The following is a 21,138-nucleotide window of genomic DNA, read 5'->3' on the forward strand; positions in this document are numbered from 1 at the left end:
ACTACTTGCATAAATATTTCACAAGGAACTATATAAATGTTCTACGGTGATTAGAATTGTTTATGCTGGTGCAATCAGAAGAGTCTCTTTCTTGATCTGTATTTCTTTGATTTGGAAAGAGATACGAGCGATATCACATATATTTGGAAATTAAATTACCTGGTTTTGTTTTTGAATAACAGCACAATCTCAGCCTTGCTGTATGTTCAGAAAATTGTGTAGCTAACTTGCACAATCTGTTTCTACTGTTGTGCCTACAAATGAGCAAGCTGAGTATCTGGCTCAGGCAATTGCCCATGTAATTTTCTGAAAATCTGCCGTATTATTTTCTTGTGTTGGCAAAAAAAAATTACAAGTACTGCTTTGCTGCTCTGGAGCACCTCTAGCCCCAGAGGAACTGCATTTCAGCAGGGAACAATTTCCTCCCTGCTCCTCTTCATCTTGCTCAGTGGATAATTGTTTTCTGCTGTTTTGGACTGGGTTAATAACCTGAGGAGCTGGGGAAAAGGAGACCTGAGGTCTGAGGTATTTCTCATCCTTTTCCACCTTTTGCTTCATATGCAGAATAATTACAAAAGGCTCAAATGCACAGTCCATAATCTGCACTGGGACAGAGGCAGGTAGCAAGACTGCACCTGTTCTAGATGTTTTCCAGCCAGAGGAAGGTCTACCCATGCTCTGCCCTGTCCCAACAAGGCTGTTTTGGAATTCCTACTGACGATGACTTTGTGACCTCCTTGATAGAAATTATCCCATCTTTGCACAATGATGAAGAGAACTATTGCTTCTCTTCATATCAAAGGAGAGGAAAAAAAACCCCACAGTTTGGGATGAATAACACAAATCACCCACAAGGCTGGTGAAGTCTGTATAACATATGTTCTTCATACTCCATTTCAGTCCAAGTGAATTTATTCATTTCTTCTTAACCTTGCATGGCCCCTTTTCCCAATATGCCAGTCTTCATACAGGGCATGTGATTATTTCTCATTTTCAAGGCCCAACTATTCATTTCTTAATTTTGGTGACATGGCAGCTGCCCAGGTTTTTCTTGTTAAGATGATATTCATTTGTCCCCTTTATTTCATTTATTTTCCCCTCTGGCTTCGTAGCTATAAATCAAATACACAGAATTAAATTAAATAAAATAAACATAAGTGCAGGTGGAAATTCAGAAAATATAAATAACTATGAGTAGTTTTCCAAGACTGCTTTTTTAATCAATTCTAAACACAATATATATATTCCCTGTTGAGCTAACAATGTTGTGACCACTTATTGTTAAAGAACAGCAATAAATCTGCACAATTCCTTTCTCCTATGATTCAATGACACATTTTGCCATGAAGCTAGTTCAGCTTGCTCTTTTTCTAGCAGTGTTTTATGCTGTCTGCAGGAAAGGCACGATATGCTGCCAATTGAAAGGCATGAACAATGTTTGTCCACCAGGAAAATCTCTTCTTTCTTCATCTCTGAAGGAGTGAGTCTCATTGATGCTGAGAAAGCAGTCTTTTAACATGTGATAATCAATATTTGTCTTCAAATACTATGTTCTCCCTCTGTTTGAAAAGTTAAATGGCAGATGTTATCCTACTCCCCTCCTCAACTCAGTAGGATCTTCGATGCTCTGGAATACTACCATTCACAGCCTTTCACATCCTGCAGGACATCGCCCTTCCCACCTTGTCCCACGTGTTGGCAATCCATCTTGGAGATGCTACTGTGATGAACCAATGCCCACTGCCTGCCACCAAGCCAGGCCTTTCACATACAGAGATCTCAGCCATGCAGTTCTTCATGTTTGTGGGGTTTTAATCAATCAGATACGCTGCGGGATGAAATTGCCTGAGTTTTAGATTTATTTATTAATTAGCTTATTTTGCGAGATAGAGGTACCTATGTGTTTCCATTGTGTAAATAGGTCATGGCTTTCTGCAGCACAAGACTAGCTATAATTTTAATACAGATCAATAAGATTTGGTTTGGATGTCAATAAAGATCTCTCAAAACAACTGTGCAAAGACAAAAGCATCTGTTTACACTCCTTCTTTTGACAGGATAATAAACCCAGCCAGCACACTACTTTGCTGCATTTATACAGCCTTTGTATGAACTCCCATTCCACACATTAATGCCAGACCTGTGCTGTGATGCACTTTTATTTGTAACAGTGCTTGAGCTGCCCCTGTCATTAAGGTTCAACCAATCCCATTGCTACAGACATTCATATTTAAAGTTGGATAAGGCCAAGCATTTTCAGTGGCAGGACTTTACACAAAAGTTCTTACCTGATATCTGCTGCCTTTGCTGTATGACAATCGTACTTCTGCTTGCCTTCCCCCTCCCTCTGTTACAGTGGTAATTACTGATTTAAAATATTCTGAGTTTTCTAAGCTGTTTTATTGATGATTAGCAATACAGTACACAGATACAGGAAGCAATAGCATTTTGAAGCATTTGGACTTCTCCGTGCCTCAGTTCCCTTATCTGTAAGAAGTACAAGTCTGCTCCCCAGACAATCCTGCTTTATCAGCCAATCTGATAACAGACCCCAGGATTTCTGTCAATTTCAAAGCTTACATACTCAGTGCTTGTAAAGATCTTAAAGATTCCTGTCTGAGACCTGACAGAAGATACCGTTGGGAAAAAAAGGATATTAATGATTTATTGATTGCAGATAATACCACTCGGGGTATATTGGCCACTATTAAATTCCATTGTCTTGTGGTATCTGTTCCGTGAGAAGTCAGCATTTGTACACTTTTCTAATTCTTTTGAGTCAAATTGTAAACATATGGCATATTCCACAGAATATAGCCTCTGAAAAAATTTACTGTCCTTCATCTAAAAGCATCTCCTTGAGTGTTCTGTATTCCTGGCAGCCTTTCTGTTCACACTAGATGAATACACCCGTTTTAAATCAGCTCTTGATCTCTGAAGGCCAGAATCTCCACATAACAGAGTAACTCTAGAAACACACAGTATTTTGAAATATTACAGCCAAATGTGTAGCATAAACTGAAGGCATGTTTATTGTTTGTCTTACTTTCCCCTATTTAGAGGCTGCTCTGGTCTGACTCTTCGCTAAATTTAAAGCTGTTGCCTAAATTTCACAGAGCTCCATGGTTAAGTTGGGAAACACTTTCTTTGTGTTAGCCTAGTTCCAAAGTTTGTGTTTGCTAAGCAGTTTCATAAATCTATTGGAGACTGTAACATATCTTTCCCTCATATTTTTAATCTTAATCTGAAATCCTGACACACAGATAAAATACAAGGTTGTGTTCTGTTTTCCTCCAACTTTGTGCAAGCAACTGATCATTCTTTCAGAGACATTCAACTTTTGTATTATTCCTGCCTCAAGTCCAAAGAACATAATTTTGACTGTTCACTGCAAGCGGACAAATTATATAAGATTGTAACAAATTGATGCCAAGGGGTCCAAACTTGGAACCCGTTTTGTTTTTCTTTGAGTTACTTTCCAAATTGCAAGAGTGTGCATAATGTGTTATCTAGTCCTTCTGTTTTGTATCTTTGAAGGAGAAATGGCACATACTGCAAAGTGACTTGGCCTACTTGTTCAAGTTCCATAGCAACCCAGTATTGCTGTGAATTTATTTTGTACTAATCAATTAGAAATTTTGCTCTGGCAGCTGGAATGAAAGTTTATGGGCCGAATCCTGCTTGTTTTACTTGGGCCTGCAGTCACAGTAAATTCAATGAGATACTTGCCTGAGAAGGATACAGACTTGTATCTTTCATCTCTCCCTTCGTTTATTTTCTGTGAAAAGGTCAGATTTAATTTTTGGCTTTCTGTCCAAGCAGAGAAAAGGAGGCAATTCTCTTAAAGAATCCTCAACTTAAGATACTCTTGTCTACACAGTTGCTGACACGTTAAGAAGGAAGGCATCGCTTTGCTCCTCATGCATTTTAACTGGGTGTTGTCAGCAGAGCTGATTATCCCACACCTTCCATCCAATACCTTGTAAAATCTCCCCAATATTGCTTGCCCAAGAGGGAATTTTTCAGAGAATGTGGTTGTATGCACCAGTGCCCTTCACAGCAGCACAGCCCTCAGTACTGTGGTTAGTATGCACGATTCCTAAGGAATCTTCCCTTGTAAAGGTCAGTTCGCACACTGCTGAAAGCGCACGTAACGACCATGAAAGCCCATGGGAACTTCCCGTGTGCAATCTGCAGTGGTGCAGTTGATTAAAAATTTAAAGTTTTCATAGAGTACTTTTGTTGGGTTTTTTTTGGTTTTTGTTTTTTTCTTGTGAATTTCATTTTAGCCCTGACAAAATTAAAATATTGGGAGGTGGAGGAAAGCCTTTACCAAAATCCCAACTTGCAACTATGTAGAAATGACACAGAGTAGACTAGTCTCCTTGAAGAGTGCAGCAGAACAAGAGCTGAATCTCCAGAGCCATTTGCACATCAGAGTCTGTGGCACGGCAAAGCTTTGCTCATCTGCAATAGGATAGAGGTGTGTGGGATGAAGGACAACATAATCTGACCTGTGTCTTGTCCTCACCCAAAGAAGAACACAAAATTAATAGTCTCTGCATACGTTTGAATCCACAACTGCAAGCAGCACTTCCCTTTTTCATGGGATTGTAGTAGGAGTCTCTCATTATCTGTTTCTGTAGTCTTCCTCCTATTAGTGTGAGACCATTTTTCAAATGTCTGTACCTCTCATTATAGTGTAATGGTGTACTGTCAGCCTGTTTCACAGGTAAGCAGCTGAGGCTGACAATCAGAGGGCTGGAACACCTCTTCTACATAGAAAGGCTGAGGCAGCTGGGCTTGTTCAGCCTGGAGTAGGGAAAGCTTCTCCAGGCTGAACAAAATAAAGCTTCTCCAGGCTGGATGTGGCTTTGGGCAGCCTGGTCTGGTGGTTGGCAACCCTGCACATAGCAGGGAGGTTGAAACTAGATGAACATTGTGGTCCTTTTCAACCCAGGCCATTCTATGATTCTATGATTCTATGAAAGCTCCAGGGAGACCTCATTCTGGCCTTCCAGTGTCTCTGGGAAGCTTATAAACAGGAGGGAGACTGACTTTTTACATAGTCCGATAGCGATAGGAGAAACGGAAATAGTTTTAAACTAAAAGAGGGGAGATTTAGATTAGATATTAGGAAGAAATTATTTAATCAAAGGGTAGTGAGGCCCTGGCAGTGCTGCCCAGAGAGCTGTGGATGTCTCATCCCTGGAGGTGCCCAAGGCCAGGCTGGATGGGGCCCTGGGCAGCCCCGGGGAAAAACAGATGGGGGGATACCAGCCCATGGCAGGGGTTTGCAACTAAACATGCATTAAGGTCCCTTCCAATCCAATGCATTCTATGATTCTAGGATTCTGGGATCTGAGATCTGTCACTCCAAGCCTACCTGTTGAACCTTCCTCTGCTTGTACCTGCTGAACATCTTTCAGGGCCTCCCACAGTACCATGGAGAACTGCACACAACCCTCTCTTCTCCACCCTCCTTTTTTTTTTTTTTTTTTTTTTTGGTTGCTCTCTCCAGTTCCTACCTATAGTAAATATAAAGGAAAGGCTGCAGACTCAGTGCTGTGAAAAGGGAGTGTGAAGTAGGCTACAGATTCCTAAAAGAAAACATTCCTAAAGGAGGAACTTCCCAGCCTGGAAGGATGTCAGAAGGAAGGAAACCCAGATAACTCCACAAAACAAAACACACAGTGTCCACATCTTACCATATGCAGTCTGAAAGCTGCACAGACTGATGTGTATGCAAGAAAACATAGGCTCTATACTAGATCTGGTTTCCTCTCTAGGAGGTCACTTGTCTTTGAGCATAGGTGCAGTTCTATGGTCTGTCCTGGCCCCAGGCTTTCCTCCAACACTACAGTTTCTGCTCTGATTATACTTTGCAACTTATAAGACCTGCATATGCCAGGGAGGAAACATCCAAGGGCTGATCACGAGCAAAAATGATGACCGAGCAAAGAAACTTAAAACAGAACCAGTTTGGGGGGATTTAAATGTTAAACCCACTTGTTTTTGATTTGTGTGCTTTCCTATAGCGTTCATGTTGTGTTTAGAAGAAACTACTGTGCAGTTATGTTGTGTGTTGTGCTATGTTCAAAACGTGTAGGGTTTTGGTTTTTTTTTTAAGAAACGTTTTTTAATGTTTGTTTGTTTTTTTGTGCTGTTTCTCTTTCATTTTGATGAATTTCGCATGAAAACATTTCAGCATTTGGGGAAATGTGGGAAATTAATCATAATGGTTTTCATATCAAAATGCATCAAGGGGAAATATTCACGTTTCAATGCATTGTCCTGTATTTTAACATACTTTATGTCTGTGTTCATAACCCCAAGCCTTTTACTGATGCACTGCGCATATCTGACCTCCACATTTCCCTGATTTTACCAGTTTGGTTTAGGTCTGACCCCTGCATTTCCCCGATTTCACCAGTTCGGGGTTGATCTGATGAGAATAAGACCCTGATACCACTAATTGCTGGTGGTACATCTTTCAAATTGGATCTATCACATCTCCACGCACCTGATCCCATTTTTTTGAAGTCGCCAGCAACATTTCCTTCATCAAATGCAGCTTTACGACAAATGTTACCTGAGGACCTACTTTCTTGTGAAAGCTGCATTTGTGGTGGTTTATTTACCAAAACGAACCAGTGCAGAGTTTGCTCTGTTTGTCACTTTGTTGATGCGCTTCAACAGCACACAGCTACGCTCTTTCCTGAGCTTTGTGAGGTGTTTTTTTTTTTTTTTTTTTCTTTTTGGCTCAAAAACTTGATACGGACACGGTTAAATCCCATCCTGAAAGGGATGTGAGTGTCTGGATACGAAGTGTGAAAAAGAAATTACCTCATATAACACAACACAAAACTTTCCCTTCAGCACAACGCAGCCCAGCATCTGCGCTCTGCCTCCTTGGCAATGCCCGCGCTGTGACACGATGCAAGCCTCGCACCAGGGGCTGCACCAGCTGCCAAAACCCTACAAAAGCTTGGATTTTCGTTTTTAGGGGTGGTTGTGTCCTGTGGGTGCCCCTCATTGAAGCCGCCTGCGGGCAGCTATGCGCAGTGCTCCAGAGCGGGCAAAGCACCGCGGGCACCCCTTCCCAGAGCCCTAGCCCGACTTTATTTTGTCTCTCTGTCTGCGTAGCGTCACTGCGTTGTTTATTTTCTTTCTTCTCTCTCTCTCTCTCTCTCTCTCTCTGTGTCCGTCCGTGTGTGTTTGTGGCCCTCAGGTCCTCCCCTGCGCTGTTCGTCCGCCTCCTCCACACCCCCCGAGCAGTCCCCCTCCCCCCCCCCTTCGCCGCCGGCCAATGATGGCGCGGGGCGGTTGCTGGGCAACGGAGCGGCCCAGCCGCCCGCGGACTCTGATTCTGAGGAAGAGTTTGTCCCTAACTCATTCTTAGTTCAAAGCGGCTCTGGAAACCTCTGTGTCGCCGCCAACGGTGAGTGACTTCTTTCTGCCGTCCTTTATTTGCACGTCTGACAGCCGTGCGCGGGGGTTTGCCGGCCGGTTGGGGTTTGGTGTTGGGTTTTGTTGGGAAAGTGTAGAATAGAGGGGAGTAAAGGGGGTAAATGTATTTAAAAATCACTCCATGCCGCGTGAGAAAAGCTCTGTTGGAAAGGGTCGGTGCTGCTGTGGGGCTGAGGTGAGGATGGGCTCACTGCGGTACCTGGGCAGAGCTCAGAAACTTCAGAGTTGCAGTGCAACTTAGTAGAAGCTGGGGCTCCTTCCATTGCTTTCGCCTTATTATTCGCTCTCTGTGGGCTACAAAACTCTCCCAAAGCACCCCTTTGTCTGGGAGGGTCTCCTCGACCTGTCACCGAGGGATGGAAGAGCCAAACAAAGTGCTGAAAGCCAGAGCTGTGATGAGCGTCCGCACCTCGCGCTCACCCTCAGACATGGGATTCTGCAGCCACCTTACCCTGTGAGGGGCTGAGAGATGTCTGTCGGTGAGTATCTGAGGCAGGACTCCATGTCCTGGGACACCCTGAGAATCCTCAGATGAAAGCTCAGACTCCAAACTCTGGGGTGCCCTGGGATTCCCCACATTGGAGCTCAGACCCCATACCCTGGGATGCCCTGATTCCCCAGATGGAAGCTCAGACCCCTGGGATATTCTGAGATTCCCCACATGGGAGCTCAGCCAACTATTGGACCCGCTCAACCAAATCTGAAGAAGAATGGGATTCACAGCTCTCTGCTGCAAGACAGTGAGTCATAAAGAGAGAGGTAACGCTCATTGGCAAGGAAATGTGAGATTTCATCAAGTGGAGTGTAACCTGACAAAGTACAGATTAGGATGGTGGAAGAGCAGTGTCCACTCAGGCCGCTGCCATCCGGCTGGAGTGATAATTGCTCTCAGGTCTGATTTATGATGAAGGAGAGGGCATTCAAAGATATCTTGAAAGAGAGAAAGAAAGGTGAGGGAGAGGTTTACTGCAGCTGGCAACAGCTTAACTCCGTTTATGTTAAGCTTCTAGGAAGGTTTCCTACTACCCTGTTATCTCTAAGTAAGGAGAGAAAGTTTGACATTTAATTTGTCCCCCCTCACCACCACCCTTTTCCCAGCTTCCCTCTTCTTTTCTTTTGTTGCATTTGTTATGGTAAAAACAAACTTTCCCTTCAGGGCTTTTCAAAGGAGAAGGTTATCTCCTCTGAATTGTCATCCTAAGGAGAGTAGGGGGAAATACAGTGTCATTCATTCAGGAAACTGCTTAAAATTCATATCCTCTGTTCAGCTTTCCCCCTCCCCTCCCACCCTGCAACACACACGCACATCTGACTCCTGGCAGTCACAGCACATTTAAATCTGAAATCATGTAGATGACACTCTTGTTGGAAATAAAGCCAGACTCACACCCCACCTCATGCTTTCAACATCACAATGTATGTTCTTTCTCTTTGTTCATTTAGGGAATATATATGTACACATATACACACAGCCTCAAGGTAAAAGGAGGGGAGAAAAAGAAAGCAAGTGAGATTAAAGACCTTAATCTCTTCTTTTACTAATTAGCAGAACAACAGAAAAAGCATTGTTCGGAGTCCATGGTGGGTTGACGACGTTATTGTTTTATTGATGTGCTGGTGAGTTAGTTAGACTTGAGGCTTTTCAGCTGCCTGGTTATTTATCCTCCTTCCTTTTTTTCTTAGTGCTTTTTGCATTGGCTTGTAGACATTCAGCATTCCCCGAAGTCTTCTTTGTGTGTAGGATTCAGCAGGTTGGCAATAAATACATCGCACACAAAGACAGGGTGTCTGGGGTCTCATTTGTGTGGTTATCCTACTTGTTCAGTAATCAGAAGTGCAGGTAGTACCAGCACACTGGTGACCTCACAGAACCGCCTCAGCATCACTCTGTGATCAGGAGGGAAACAAAGATGACTTCCTGTGCCACCTGTCAACCTATAATCTGAGAGTTTGCATGAATAAGAACCACAGACCATACAAGCCCATCATGTCTAAAGCCAAGATACTCTTCTGACCTCTGTAAATAGATTTAATTGCTTTAGTTCCTTAAGGTTCTGTTTCTATGAGGCTTAGTCAGCTTAAAGTTTAAATGACAAAGGCAGGTCTTTATGTTACTTAAATGGTGAAAATTAGGAAAAGCTTATTTTGTTTAGGACTAAGTTTAATACAGTTAGAGCACTCATTCCAGGAGAATAGTAGCTGTCTCAGCAGCAGGACAGCCTGAGAATGCTGTCCGAAGGATTTGTGTTGCACTTTTTAATTGATTGTGGGTAGGTTTTCCTTCCACAGCTGTGTAAACTCAGCCTTAGAGAAGTCCATCCAAAGTAAGTAACACCCAGGGAGCAGCACTGCTGTTACAAATCCCCATGTAAATCGCAAATATAATGCACATGGAACTTAAGAAGCATGCTACTTTTTGAAGATACAGTAGGCTATTCTATCAAAGTTCCTTTCATTCCAGAAAGGTAATAATGTCTATAATATAATTTCTATACTTCCAGGAAAATGTCCAAGTAAACTTTCAAATAAAGGCTGGAACAACCTAATAAGCGTATAAATATGCAGGCACCTTTTAGGGCTTTTATTTTTCTATTAGATGAATTACAAGCCTTTATTTACTTATAAGGAAAAAGTAGAAGTCACTTTGAACACAAAAAATCCCTAATTATTATACCTATACTATCAGCAGGTACTTAACTTTGAGGAAAAAAAGACTTTTCAGACTTAGATCTGCTTTTATTTGTATCAACTCCAGAGTAATTTTTTTAGTTTGTTTTAGCTGAAGTACACAAAGTAACTGGGATGTGAATGGCTCTATTTCAATATATATTTCCTTTCAGAAACCAGCAAACTGAAAGCCTGATTTAGGGATTTCAGCTCTATTTGAAAAGTAGGCTGCCATAGGTTTTTCATCAGACCTCTGTATGTATGTCATAGAATCATTAAGGTTGGAAAAGATATGCAAGATGTGTTGGTATGTATGTATCTGACTGATGACAGAAGGCATCCAATCCTTAACCTGATTATTATAAGGAAGTAAAATTACTCTGTGGGGTTGGAACATCAGTCTGTGCAGTGTCCAGCAGCACCGAGAGGAGAAGCACCAGCAGTGAGCATCCAGGAGGGTACTGGCTAACTGGGAAAGGTGGAGCTCCAGTCAAGGCAGGAGATAGAGAAGTTGCTGATAGATTGGGAAGGAGCCACTCTCTTCCATTTGAACCAGTAAATACCATGAAAACTAATTAAAAAAAAACACCCAGTATCTTTGGGGAATGGTGTTTAGGAAGAGCTCATCAGCCTGGCCACTGCTGTCTGCTCCTTGGAGCATCTGCAGCTGTGGCCCTGGGGATGTCAGTGGGTGCATTGCCGCTCAGCACAACTCTGAGGTAGGGAAAAGGCAATTATCCCCATGGGGAGTTGGTGTGCAGAGTGACAAATAACAGATTTTGAAAAATATATGAAATCCATGCAAGTCTGACATCTAAATTCCTCTGGGAGCAGTGACCATGCTGCCTTGTAGTCAGAGCCAAGGCGCGTGTGACTTCTTCCAGCTCCTTCATCAGTGAGCAGTCACTCAGTGTGATGCAACACGTGCTTTTGTCATTTGGGGGGGCCTGGTATGTTTCTCTGACTTGCTCCTGTCAGGCAGGGTACCAACATTTGGATACCAGCATTTGGATCAGCGTGCACAGATGGGAGCCAGAAGATCCAAATCGCTCATAAAATAACATATTGAAGTTTCTTGAAGAAGGAACTAAGACACAGATTTGGTCTTACCATTCACTTCTGATTATGTCTACCCCAATTTCTTTGACTTCTCCCTTGAATACGTTCTTATCCCCACTGATGCCTCTTCTTGTTCCCCACTGATTGAAGCTGCTTTCATAGAATCATAGAGTGGCCTGGGTTGAAAAGGACCACAATGATTATCTTGTTTCAACCCCCCTGCTATGTGCAGGGTCGCCAGCCATGAGACCAGGCTGCCCAGGGCCACATCCAGCCTGGCCTTGAATACCTCCAGGGATGGAGCATTCAGCCTCCAGGGATGGGGCATCCAAAACAAGGATGAAGCATCCTTTACTACCTGCAAGGTAATTTAATTGCAAAAAAAGTGGAAGGTCACACTGCCAGTCACCCAAAGTGACACAGCTGCTGTAAGAGAGATGGTAGGTAAAGGCATGATTCACTGTATTACTGAACTTTCAATTCCAAGATGTGTGTTTAGTGTTGTGTGAAGTGTGGACAGTGCAGCCCTCGCCTCCAGCATAGGTTTTGTTGTCAGTGGGGGAGAGGAGGGAAAACGATGTTGAGTACATACATAAATATTCCAGAGTTCTAAGAGACAAGCACAGTTTTCATAGGATCACTGATTTCAATTGAATATAAACCAGATCAGGACCCACAAGACAAACTTTTTAGATAAAACAGAAGTGAATTTAATTGGGGATTTATTAATTATTAGATGGGGAAAGTATCAATTATTGAGATTGCATTATCAAAGGATTTTCTCAGTCAGATCCCTGCGAATTTTCCACTTCTAATAAATCATACATAGTACCATTCCCTTCCCACAAGACAAAACAACCAACCTGCAAAGCAGTACAGCATATTGCATCTACTTTAGTTGGGTCTGCATGAACAAGCCACTTGTCCAACCAAATCTGTGGCCAGGAAGCTAATGCAGATTTGTGTGCTGTCTTTGACACTTTTTCTTTGTTTAGAGTGCTGAAGCAGGAGGTTTCTCTAAGATCTTCCTTCTCATTTCTAACTGTATTGACCCTGTCTAGACCTTCTGATTTGTATCCTGAATAATGTGTACTACTTTCTGCTTAGGATTTTTTACCATTAATGATCAGCCTTGAGCTGTTGAAGACATTCACCGTTTCTAATTTTCCTCTCTTTCCTATCCGTCAGAAGGAACTTTCTACCTTTTTTGTTAAATGATTTGGCCCAGATTTATGAAGATAAATCCTTCAGAAAAAGGCTGACGAGGACTCCTACAAACTTATTTGTGATTTCTCTGTTTAATTTGATTTAAATTTTAGGTTCCTGGCACTGTACAGTGAGTAACTGACCAGGCCATCTGCGTCTGCTGCTGTTGTGGCTGGATTCTTTCAGTGGTTAAAAGGAAGTAATCCGAAAATACAGGGCACTTTCTGCCCCAGAGAGCTGAAAGGTTTTAATCCATCTATGTACGTGCACAGTGTTTATTTCATTGGTGTCCTTGCTGCGTTCAATGCTGCGCAGTTAATAAGTGCAAGCTTACCCAGCTGCACAGATGCTGCGGTTTTCAAGCTCGCTCTGCAGCCCCACTTGAGCAGCTGAAAGGCTGAGCAGTGCATCGGTCTGCTTTGCATCAGGCATCACTCCTCTGATCGTCACATCCAACTTCAGGCATGTCAGCTGTCCCATAGGAGTCCCACTCCAGCACAGCACTGCATGGCTGCAGCTCTGAGATGGAGTAGAGAGTCACAGGGAAGTCAAATTGCTCACATTTTGAGCTCCAAAGGCACAAAATGTTAAAGCATTTCAGGGAGGGAATGGTACCATGTATGGTTTATTAGAAGTGGAAAATTTGCTGGGATCTGACTGAGAAGATTGTTTGAAAATGTAATCTCAATAATTAATACTTTCCCCATCTAATATTTAATAATAAATCCCAAATTAAATTTGCTTTTGTTTTATCTAGAAATTTTTTCTCCCAGAAAAGTTTGTTGATGGAGGATCCATTTCCTTACTATGCCTCATCCTTGCAGAGTGCTTTGTGATGCTTCACTATTTACTACTTGAGTAAGAATGATAATTAATCTTTGCATCCTTTATCAAACATTTGCAGAGTTTATTAGCAGTTAGTGTTACTTAAAATGAGAATTCACAATTACAAAAGGGAAGCTGAGGGATAGGAAGATGTAGCCAATCTTTCCCAGACAGTCTTTTAAGAAATTAAAAATCTTTGGATTATTGTGTTTCCCATCTGAACTTGTTTAAGACCTCTTCTCAAACACCTCAGAAGTTCAGGGAAAAAACATCTTAAGGAGAAGAATAGCTTAGAAAGATGTTTAGCTTAGCAATTGCTTAAAACATTCATAGCAAAGAACATATTTAGGAGAGTGATGATTGTAGAAAAAGGTTATAGGAAAGGGCTTGGGAAAAAGACTCTTGGAAACCTGTTTTTCATAATTTTTCACTGAATTTATCCTCTGATTTGGGAACAATAAACATTCAGAGCTCAACCTGAGATACCGTCACCTAAATGTCTCTCTTTTCATTTCAGTCAGAAAACGAAGCAAGAAACATATTAATCATAAGCTTTCAATTTAGTGTGAGGCATTTCAGGCCACCAGGGTGTGAATCAGCCTTAGGAGATGCCTCTTTTTCCACTCAATGTGGAAAGATTTCTGGCTGACTAGAAGCTCAAGAAGTTCTATTGGATCAATCTGGTTATTTTGGATTGCTTTTCCCAGCTGTCATCTACACGATTTTCCCACTAATTTCACTGAAGCCATCCAATCTCTCACTGACGTATTTAAATAAGTTGTACTCAAATCATTCCTCCAAATTTCTCTCAGTGGTAAAGCTGACAACAGAGTTCAGGTTGAGAATTCCCAAGCACCAGCCATTGCCTCTCAGAGCCTGGAAGATCAAGGAAGAAGTTGTAAACCGGCAGATGTGAGGAGGATCAGATCATGAATTATTCCTGCTCCTATTCACTGAGCAGTGGAGCCGTCCTGTTGAGTTTTTGTTCCTCCTGTTTCACTCTTGCAGTCAGGAGGAAAGCTCAGAAAGATTCCTGCAAGCTGCAGGTCTTACGGAGGATGTGAAGCTCCAGAAGTGCCCACTCGCCTTGCTCTGCCTTGGGCTCTTGCCCCTTGAATTTATTCTGCATCCCCAAGGGCATTTGTTTAACCTGGCAGCTGTTTGGCTTCAGGATGAGCCAAAGGTGAGAAGCAAATCATTTGCCATAGAACCAGATTGGTATCGCTGATTATCGGTGGGAGGCATTCGGATTAGATTCCTGGCATAACAAGGGTCAAATCCTGACCCAGCTCAAATCCTTTTGGCTCAAACAGAGGGAGGTTTGGTCAGAAGCAGATAATCTGAATACACACAGTCAGGATTTTTTTTTTTTTTTTTTTTTTTGCAAAGAATAAATATCCCAAAGAGAACAAAGCAAAGTTATGATTGTCACATTCAGTGAAGGGCAGCAATGAAATGAGTCACCTTTCCAGGCCAGTAGGGAACACACTGAATCAGTTAAAGCAGATTTATAGCTTTTTAGCTGTGATAAAACCGTATCAGTGTGTATATGAATTTACATAGGAGTAGGGATTTTTTTTTTTCCTTTCATTTAATGCAAGCCACATTGAAAAGTGTGCACAAAGGAGCCCCACTCTGAGGAAAGACAACTGGAACAAATTATATGCATTCAGACTTGTTAAACTGAATTGGCAGCAGAAATATTCCTGGTAACCTGAGCATTACAGCAGCACTGGTATAGTTAAGGTTATGTCAGCATTTCCATTAGAAACCCCTACTTTCAGAGCTTTATATCTGCAGTAAAAATTCACTGTGGGTTGAAACTTGACAAGCTGCGCAAGGTCTTATCTGAGATGGAATATTTTTTTTTTACCTTTTCTCTTACAAAATTGTGGAGAAAAACCTATTTGAAGAGTCAATCTACAAGAGCACAAACAAAAATAGCAGCATTCTGGCTTTGATCTTTTCCTATGTTAAGAAAACCTGTTTCTTCCTTTATAGTGTAACCATCAAATGTGCAGCAAAATCTCGCTCTGAAGAAGGAATTAATCATTGCGCTATTAAAGGAAATGAAACATTAATTTATGGCCCATTAGATGCTTTTTCACTGCAGGACTGCCAGTGTTTTGGTCTACCTCGGGTTATACTGAGAGATTTGTGACTAACAAGGAACAAAGCCTCCAAAGGAACAGATTCTGCATAGAAAAAATGCTTCTGGGCAGCTTTAGAAGAACAAAACATTGAAGGCAGAGCTGTCCAGAGACTAGAGCAAGTATGAGGAATTCAGCCTTCTGGTTTCTGCCACAGGCTTCTCGACTAAAGAACTTAACCTCACTTTTCTCTATTGTAAATAGAGGATATTGCAAACTGTTGGCTTCACTATCCTTCCAAACAATTTCCTCATCCCTATTAATCAATTAATGTTACTGGATTTAGCCATGACTAGAGAACAAGAAGAAGGGATTTGTGTCTCCATCTTAACAGACATCAGTTTTCAGGGAGAGGGCTAATCTTTTTTTCTAATTCTTTTCAGCTTTCTGGGTTCATAGCACCAAACTATTTATTTCCAGGTCCATACCATCTCTGTGTGTAAGGGTGCTCATCCACATGCCATGTGTGCCCTCCATCCCTGCAGGGTAGGGTGTCTTCTACGTTTTAAAAAGCCACAGCTGATGTTCCTCAGAACTCTTTGCATTCACCAGATGAAAACTAGTGTGGAAGTGCAAAGTAGTGTAAAATGCAGGAAGGAAGTCTGATGCTGGTACTCGGGGTTGCCTGGTGTTATTGCTGTGAAATGGATCTCTCAGTTGGGAATGAGCTCCAACTTTGGGGAGACTTGCTCTACTGGCTGTTTTCAAGCCATATGTCTCCATTTTAAAATGAGAACCTAGGGGCTTTGAACTTTATTTATAAGCTGAAATTTGCTGGCCACTGTGAACCAGTGATTAATTTGTAAGGGAGAAGATGCCAGAAGTCTCACTCTGACCTGTGTGTTCTTTCAAACTAAACATGCAATAACTGCATAGCCTCAGAAGATGTCTCCCCCCACTTCCTCCATCCCTTCTGTGCTTTGCATTATTCACTGTTTATTGTAGCACACTATTAATCTCAACCACAGCTTTCAAACCATCATGTGACCCCAACAAATTCCTGGAATAAAGCAGTGATAGCTGTAAGTATTCTGGATGGAAACTCTGAGGCTCTGGGTAGAGAGGAAAGGATCAGGTTAAAATGTTTGAGACAGCAGCTCAGAGGGAAAAGTGCCTTCTGTGGATACAGCATAAGGTTTTCTGAAAAAAATGGTGTTTGGAACATGACGTGAGGGCACAGTACAGCTTCTTGCTGTGTGTGTATGAACCACAGGTATCCTTTGAAGTTCCTTCCCATGTGTACCTGGGTGCAAAGCAGTAGGGATGTTTTGTTCAAGAGAGGGCAATCCTTAACCGTGTGTCTAACAGCAGGACCAAGCCCTTAGTGCCCATGCTTGGTAGTAAAGCTGATGTGATAGACCGTTACAGCGCAGGAAAAGCCTTTGATCTGGGAGGGATTTGTATGAAAGACTGTCACAGTTCCTTAAGAGTCAATTGGGTTAAGCCTTTGAGGACTACAAACCCCAGTATATGCATCCCACATAAGAATTCATTTTGCTGGCACAGTGAGGGTGGTGAGACACTGGTACAGGCTGCCCAGAGAGGTTGTGGATGCCCCCTCCCTGGAAGCATTCAAGGCCAGGCTGGATGGGGCTGTGAGCAGCCTGTCTAGAGCGAGGTGTCCCTGCCTACAGCAGGAGGATTGGAGCTAAGTGATCTTCAAGGTCCCTTCCAATCCAAACTATTCTATGATTCTGTGATTCTATGAGAACTGGAAGGACTAAACGTGTTGTGTTTTTGTTTTTTTTTTTAATTCCTGCCATGTGAATTGAGACAAAAACGCTACATAGATGTGGAACTGCTATTTTCTGTTTTAAATGTGTGATTGGTGTTAGGTGAAAATCCACTACTACACTGTGGCTATTCTGCAGTAAATAATGCCAGGAAGTGGGAATCAGAATGCTGGTGATTGTTCCTATTTTGTGGCTTTTGCCAAGAGACCTAAATGCTGATAACTGGCTCCTCCATGAATAAAATAGAGGATAATGACCATCGTTTAATTCTTACAGCCTTTGGAAATATTAAGATCCCTGAGTAAAAGCAGAAAACAGCAGTGTGCCCTAGCTCCATCCCACTGATACAGCCACAGCAGCACAGGGCTTCACTGTTGGCTTGGACTGTGCTGGCATCTCTGTGGGTAAAAGGCAATGACATCCCAAAGTTTAGATGCTCTCTTAGAAATATGTCCTCAAAGTCTACCTTGGCTCTAAACAGGGAAAATTTAACAGATTTTCTTTTGTCTTTCTGTGTAATAATTAGGCCTATTACTGAAAGCCTATTCATTAAAGCCTATCCAGTATAAAGCAGATAATGTGTAGAAAAAGGGCCACATGGCTCAATTCCTAAGCTTGTATGACAGAAGCTAATACACTTCAGACATTTATTCTATCACACTGCTTACGAAAGATCAATTAATGTTGAAATGTCAAAGAAGTATGAGAATATACAGCATTGCACTGGAAGCAACAATGATGTGTAGAAAGACAAGTGACTCTGTGGTACTTGAACTACTGAAGCCCAAATCAACAGGAGTGTCCCAAAGTACAAGTGGTCCCATTGACAAGGGACCAAAATAAGAAGGCAGGAATGATCCTCATTAATTGCATCCTAATTGTTCCTAATCTGTTACTTCTTAGGACACTAACATTGTCCATATATTGACTTCTGCAACAGGTAGCAGGAGGGTTTGAAATGCCTTTCTGCAAGCTGACTGTTGTCACTCTCTATTTGTCCTTCTTACCTGTCCTAACTTGAGATGCTCTGTCTGGGAAGAAAATTGCAGGCAACTGGGACTGTTCTGAGCAGATATATTGCTTTGTTCTGGGTGATCTGAGCTTTGTGATTCCATGTTATGTTTCTGTAGGTTTGCAAGGTATTTCTAGGTGTCCCATGGATTTAAGTCTCCGAATCTGAGTGTGTTTCATTTTCTTTCTGTCGAAATAAGAGCTGTATTGTAGAAACAAAAATCTGCCTTTTGGAATTATTGGAGTTAAGCGGGCTATCATTTCAGCATTTTGGACAGCTCAGGAGAATAGGTTTTCGATAAGTACAACATGCTGCAAATAGGGAAAAGCATTCTGAAACCCTCAGTGGTCATATTTCTTCCCAGTGTTTGGGGGATGGGGTGTTGTGGCCAGGCCAGTAAAATGAGAGCCTGTGTCATCATATGCACAATTCAAAATCAGCCAGCCATGAAAGCTCAGGAATTGGACTGCAGGTTCTCCCACGTGAAGGGAGAATCGAGCTCTGTGACCTGCTTCAGCAAAGTTAAAGTAGCGACGCATGCCTCATTAACATGACAGCTATGGGAGTGGGCATGGGATATAATAAAGTGCTGCAAGGCCTTGGAGTGCTTCAGTAGGAAAGCTCACAAGTGTAAAATCGATGCTTTTGATACATTAGGTGGTAATGGAAGAAGCACAGCACAGAAGTGGTATGATCGGATGATTTACTTATAGCCATAAATCTAGCAGCAGTAGCGTGGCAACGTGATAGGACACAGCATTTCATAAAGATTCCTGCATTAGTCAAGTCGAGGGTTGAAGTATGTGTGGGTGGGGGTGCATTGCTGATATAAATGACACTGGTTCAACCTGGTGTGACCACTCAGCTGGCAGAACAAGAACACACTGTAGGAAATGAACACTTCAGGCAGAGGTGCCTGTATTTGGGTTCCGTATAGCTGTTTCTGCAGTGGAATGGGTATTGGCATGGATCACTCCAGGTTGAGTGTAGCATTAAAAGCAGTGCTGACACAGTGACCCTGCTTGGCCAAATATTTGGAGTTTGCAAAAACTCTGCAGGGTCTCATTTCAACGGCAGGACTTCCACCATGTGATGTCTGCTTGTGATTCCTGTTGATGGAACACAAGTCTTTTCCATGATGGCCAGCCTACATAGCTCCTGCCCAAATCAGCCTGAACAATTTTTCTTCCTAAAACTGAATGGCTGCATAAAACTATCTCAAGGATTTCCATCCATCCAACCTCAAGACATATAGTTTCTCATTCAGACATTGTTGCTTTTTTAAAAATTAGTTCTTTCTCTTAAATTAATAAATTGCTATCCTTCTTCGGATTGCATTCAGTTTGTCTGCACCTGAATAGTGTGGGACAACTGAGGATGGTATAGCTTCATGTATTTGTCCAAGGGGTTATGGATGCCCCATCTCTGGAGGCATTCAAGGCCAGGCTGGATGTGGCTCTGGGCAGCCTGGTCTGGTGCTTGGTGACCCTGCACATAGCAGGGGGATTGAAACTAGATGATTATTGTGGTCCTTTTCAACCCAGGCCATTCTGTGATTCTGTGATTCTATGGTATACAATGAATAGCCAAAATAAGGAAGGTCAGGTAAAAACAGAAGGGAGTGATGCTGCTTCTTGCCATTAATGCATGCTTGATTAGGAAAAATATTAGGATTAGTGCAGAGGAGTAGCAAATCAGAATAGGCAAGGCAGACAGACTTAAGAATTTTTATAGTATGAGTTAAAGAAATCCTTATTGTTGCTGCCTGTAACTTTTCTGATACACCAATGAAACTTGAAACAAGAGGTCATCTCAAAGGGTAATAGCTTCCAGCTAAAATGTGCTTCAGTCTACCAGACCACCCATCCTTTCTTCATCAATGAGGTCAAAATAATAGCAGTACTTGACACTTTTACACAGATGGGTAAAAGCTATTGTGTCACCAGTAGATATTTCCAGAAACCTAACCCATCTAACTGATTTTAATAGCAGAAGTGGTTCTATTGCCTTTCCTGTACGTATCTCTAAGCAATTACGAAACAGTAGGTCTCCCGGTACCTCCTTGAATCAGATAAGTGTGATTATCTCCATTTTACACAGGTCACAAGTGACTAGCCCGAGGTCGCCCTGCCATTCTGTGATACCATCTCAGCAGGATTCATCTCCCCTTATTCTCCTGTTTCTGTAACAACCACTACGCTATGTTCTTCCCCAAAAGCTGCGCAGAGACACTTAACTCAATTGAGTGCTTCGGTACAATTGATTTCTAACAGTCTGCAAACCGTTGCCTAGACCTGATATCACCTTCTGCAAATGATCCAGTATTATCAGGAGCTTTCCCTGGTTTATAGATGACCACAGTGTCCATGCATGGAATTTGTATTAAAACACAAAAGTCCAGAGTTAGACATCAACATACCATGTCTGTCTAGATGTATAATATCCTGTTTGCCCATGGAAGGAGCAATAAATGACTTTCAAATGTAGCTGAGAATCTTGCCAAGACACTATCATTCTGTATCTGAAAACCAGGTTCTGGTTCTTAGTCATGTGAATATCCAAACAGGGAACACAGGCTTGTACTGCATATTGTGGTGGCTTCTGTTTAAAACTGTTTGATTTGTCTTCCATTTCTTCTCTATAAAAACTCTCGGGCAGTTTATATCAGTGTCAGTCCATGCCAGAAGCTGCTCCAATCCATCTTGGGATAAAACACAAACAGTTCTCCCCTGACTGAACTATGAGTCGGTTGCTGTCATCTGGAAAGCTGAGTAAAGCCCTTTAATTTATGAAATGCTACGTAGTCCTCAAAAGATTGCCTAAATATTTTACTGCATGTCACTTTTGTTGGAAACCAGAGCCTGCATTCGCCGTGCCTTCCATTAAGTAGAACCTCTTCAAATTACTTCTGCTTCTAAATGGGAGTTTGTATGTGCTAACTTTTATCCGGCAACTTCAAACATATCCCAGGGCACTTGCATCTTTTTTACTATTTGTCCCCTCCTTGGCTTAGTGT

General features: G+C 42.1%; 1 protein-coding gene across 3 annotated transcripts in view; it reads left to right on the plus strand.

Annotated features, from left to right (window-relative positions):
• TENM4 (teneurin transmembrane protein 4) overlaps positions 1 to 21,138 on the plus strand; it is a 750,922-nt gene that overhangs the window by 485,138 nt on the left and 244,646 nt on the right. For 2 of the 3 annotated variants that reach the window (XM_090134119.1, XM_090134120.1), the window contains one exon: positions 7,232 to 7,441. The exons of the other annotated variant lie outside the window; for it this stretch is intronic. In XM_090134119.1, the coding sequence (XP_089990245.1) occupies positions 7,232 to 7,441 (210 nt within the window). The remainder of the gene's footprint in view (positions 1 to 7,231; positions 7,442 to 21,138) is intronic. 3 annotated transcript variants of the gene reach the window in all.

This window comes from Phasianus colchicus, chromosome 1, assembly GCF_987193195.1.
Source record: "Phasianus colchicus chromosome 1, bPhaCol1.hap1.1, whole genome shotgun sequence".
Lineage (NCBI taxonomy): Eukaryota > Metazoa > Chordata > Aves > Galliformes > Phasianidae > Phasianus > Phasianus colchicus.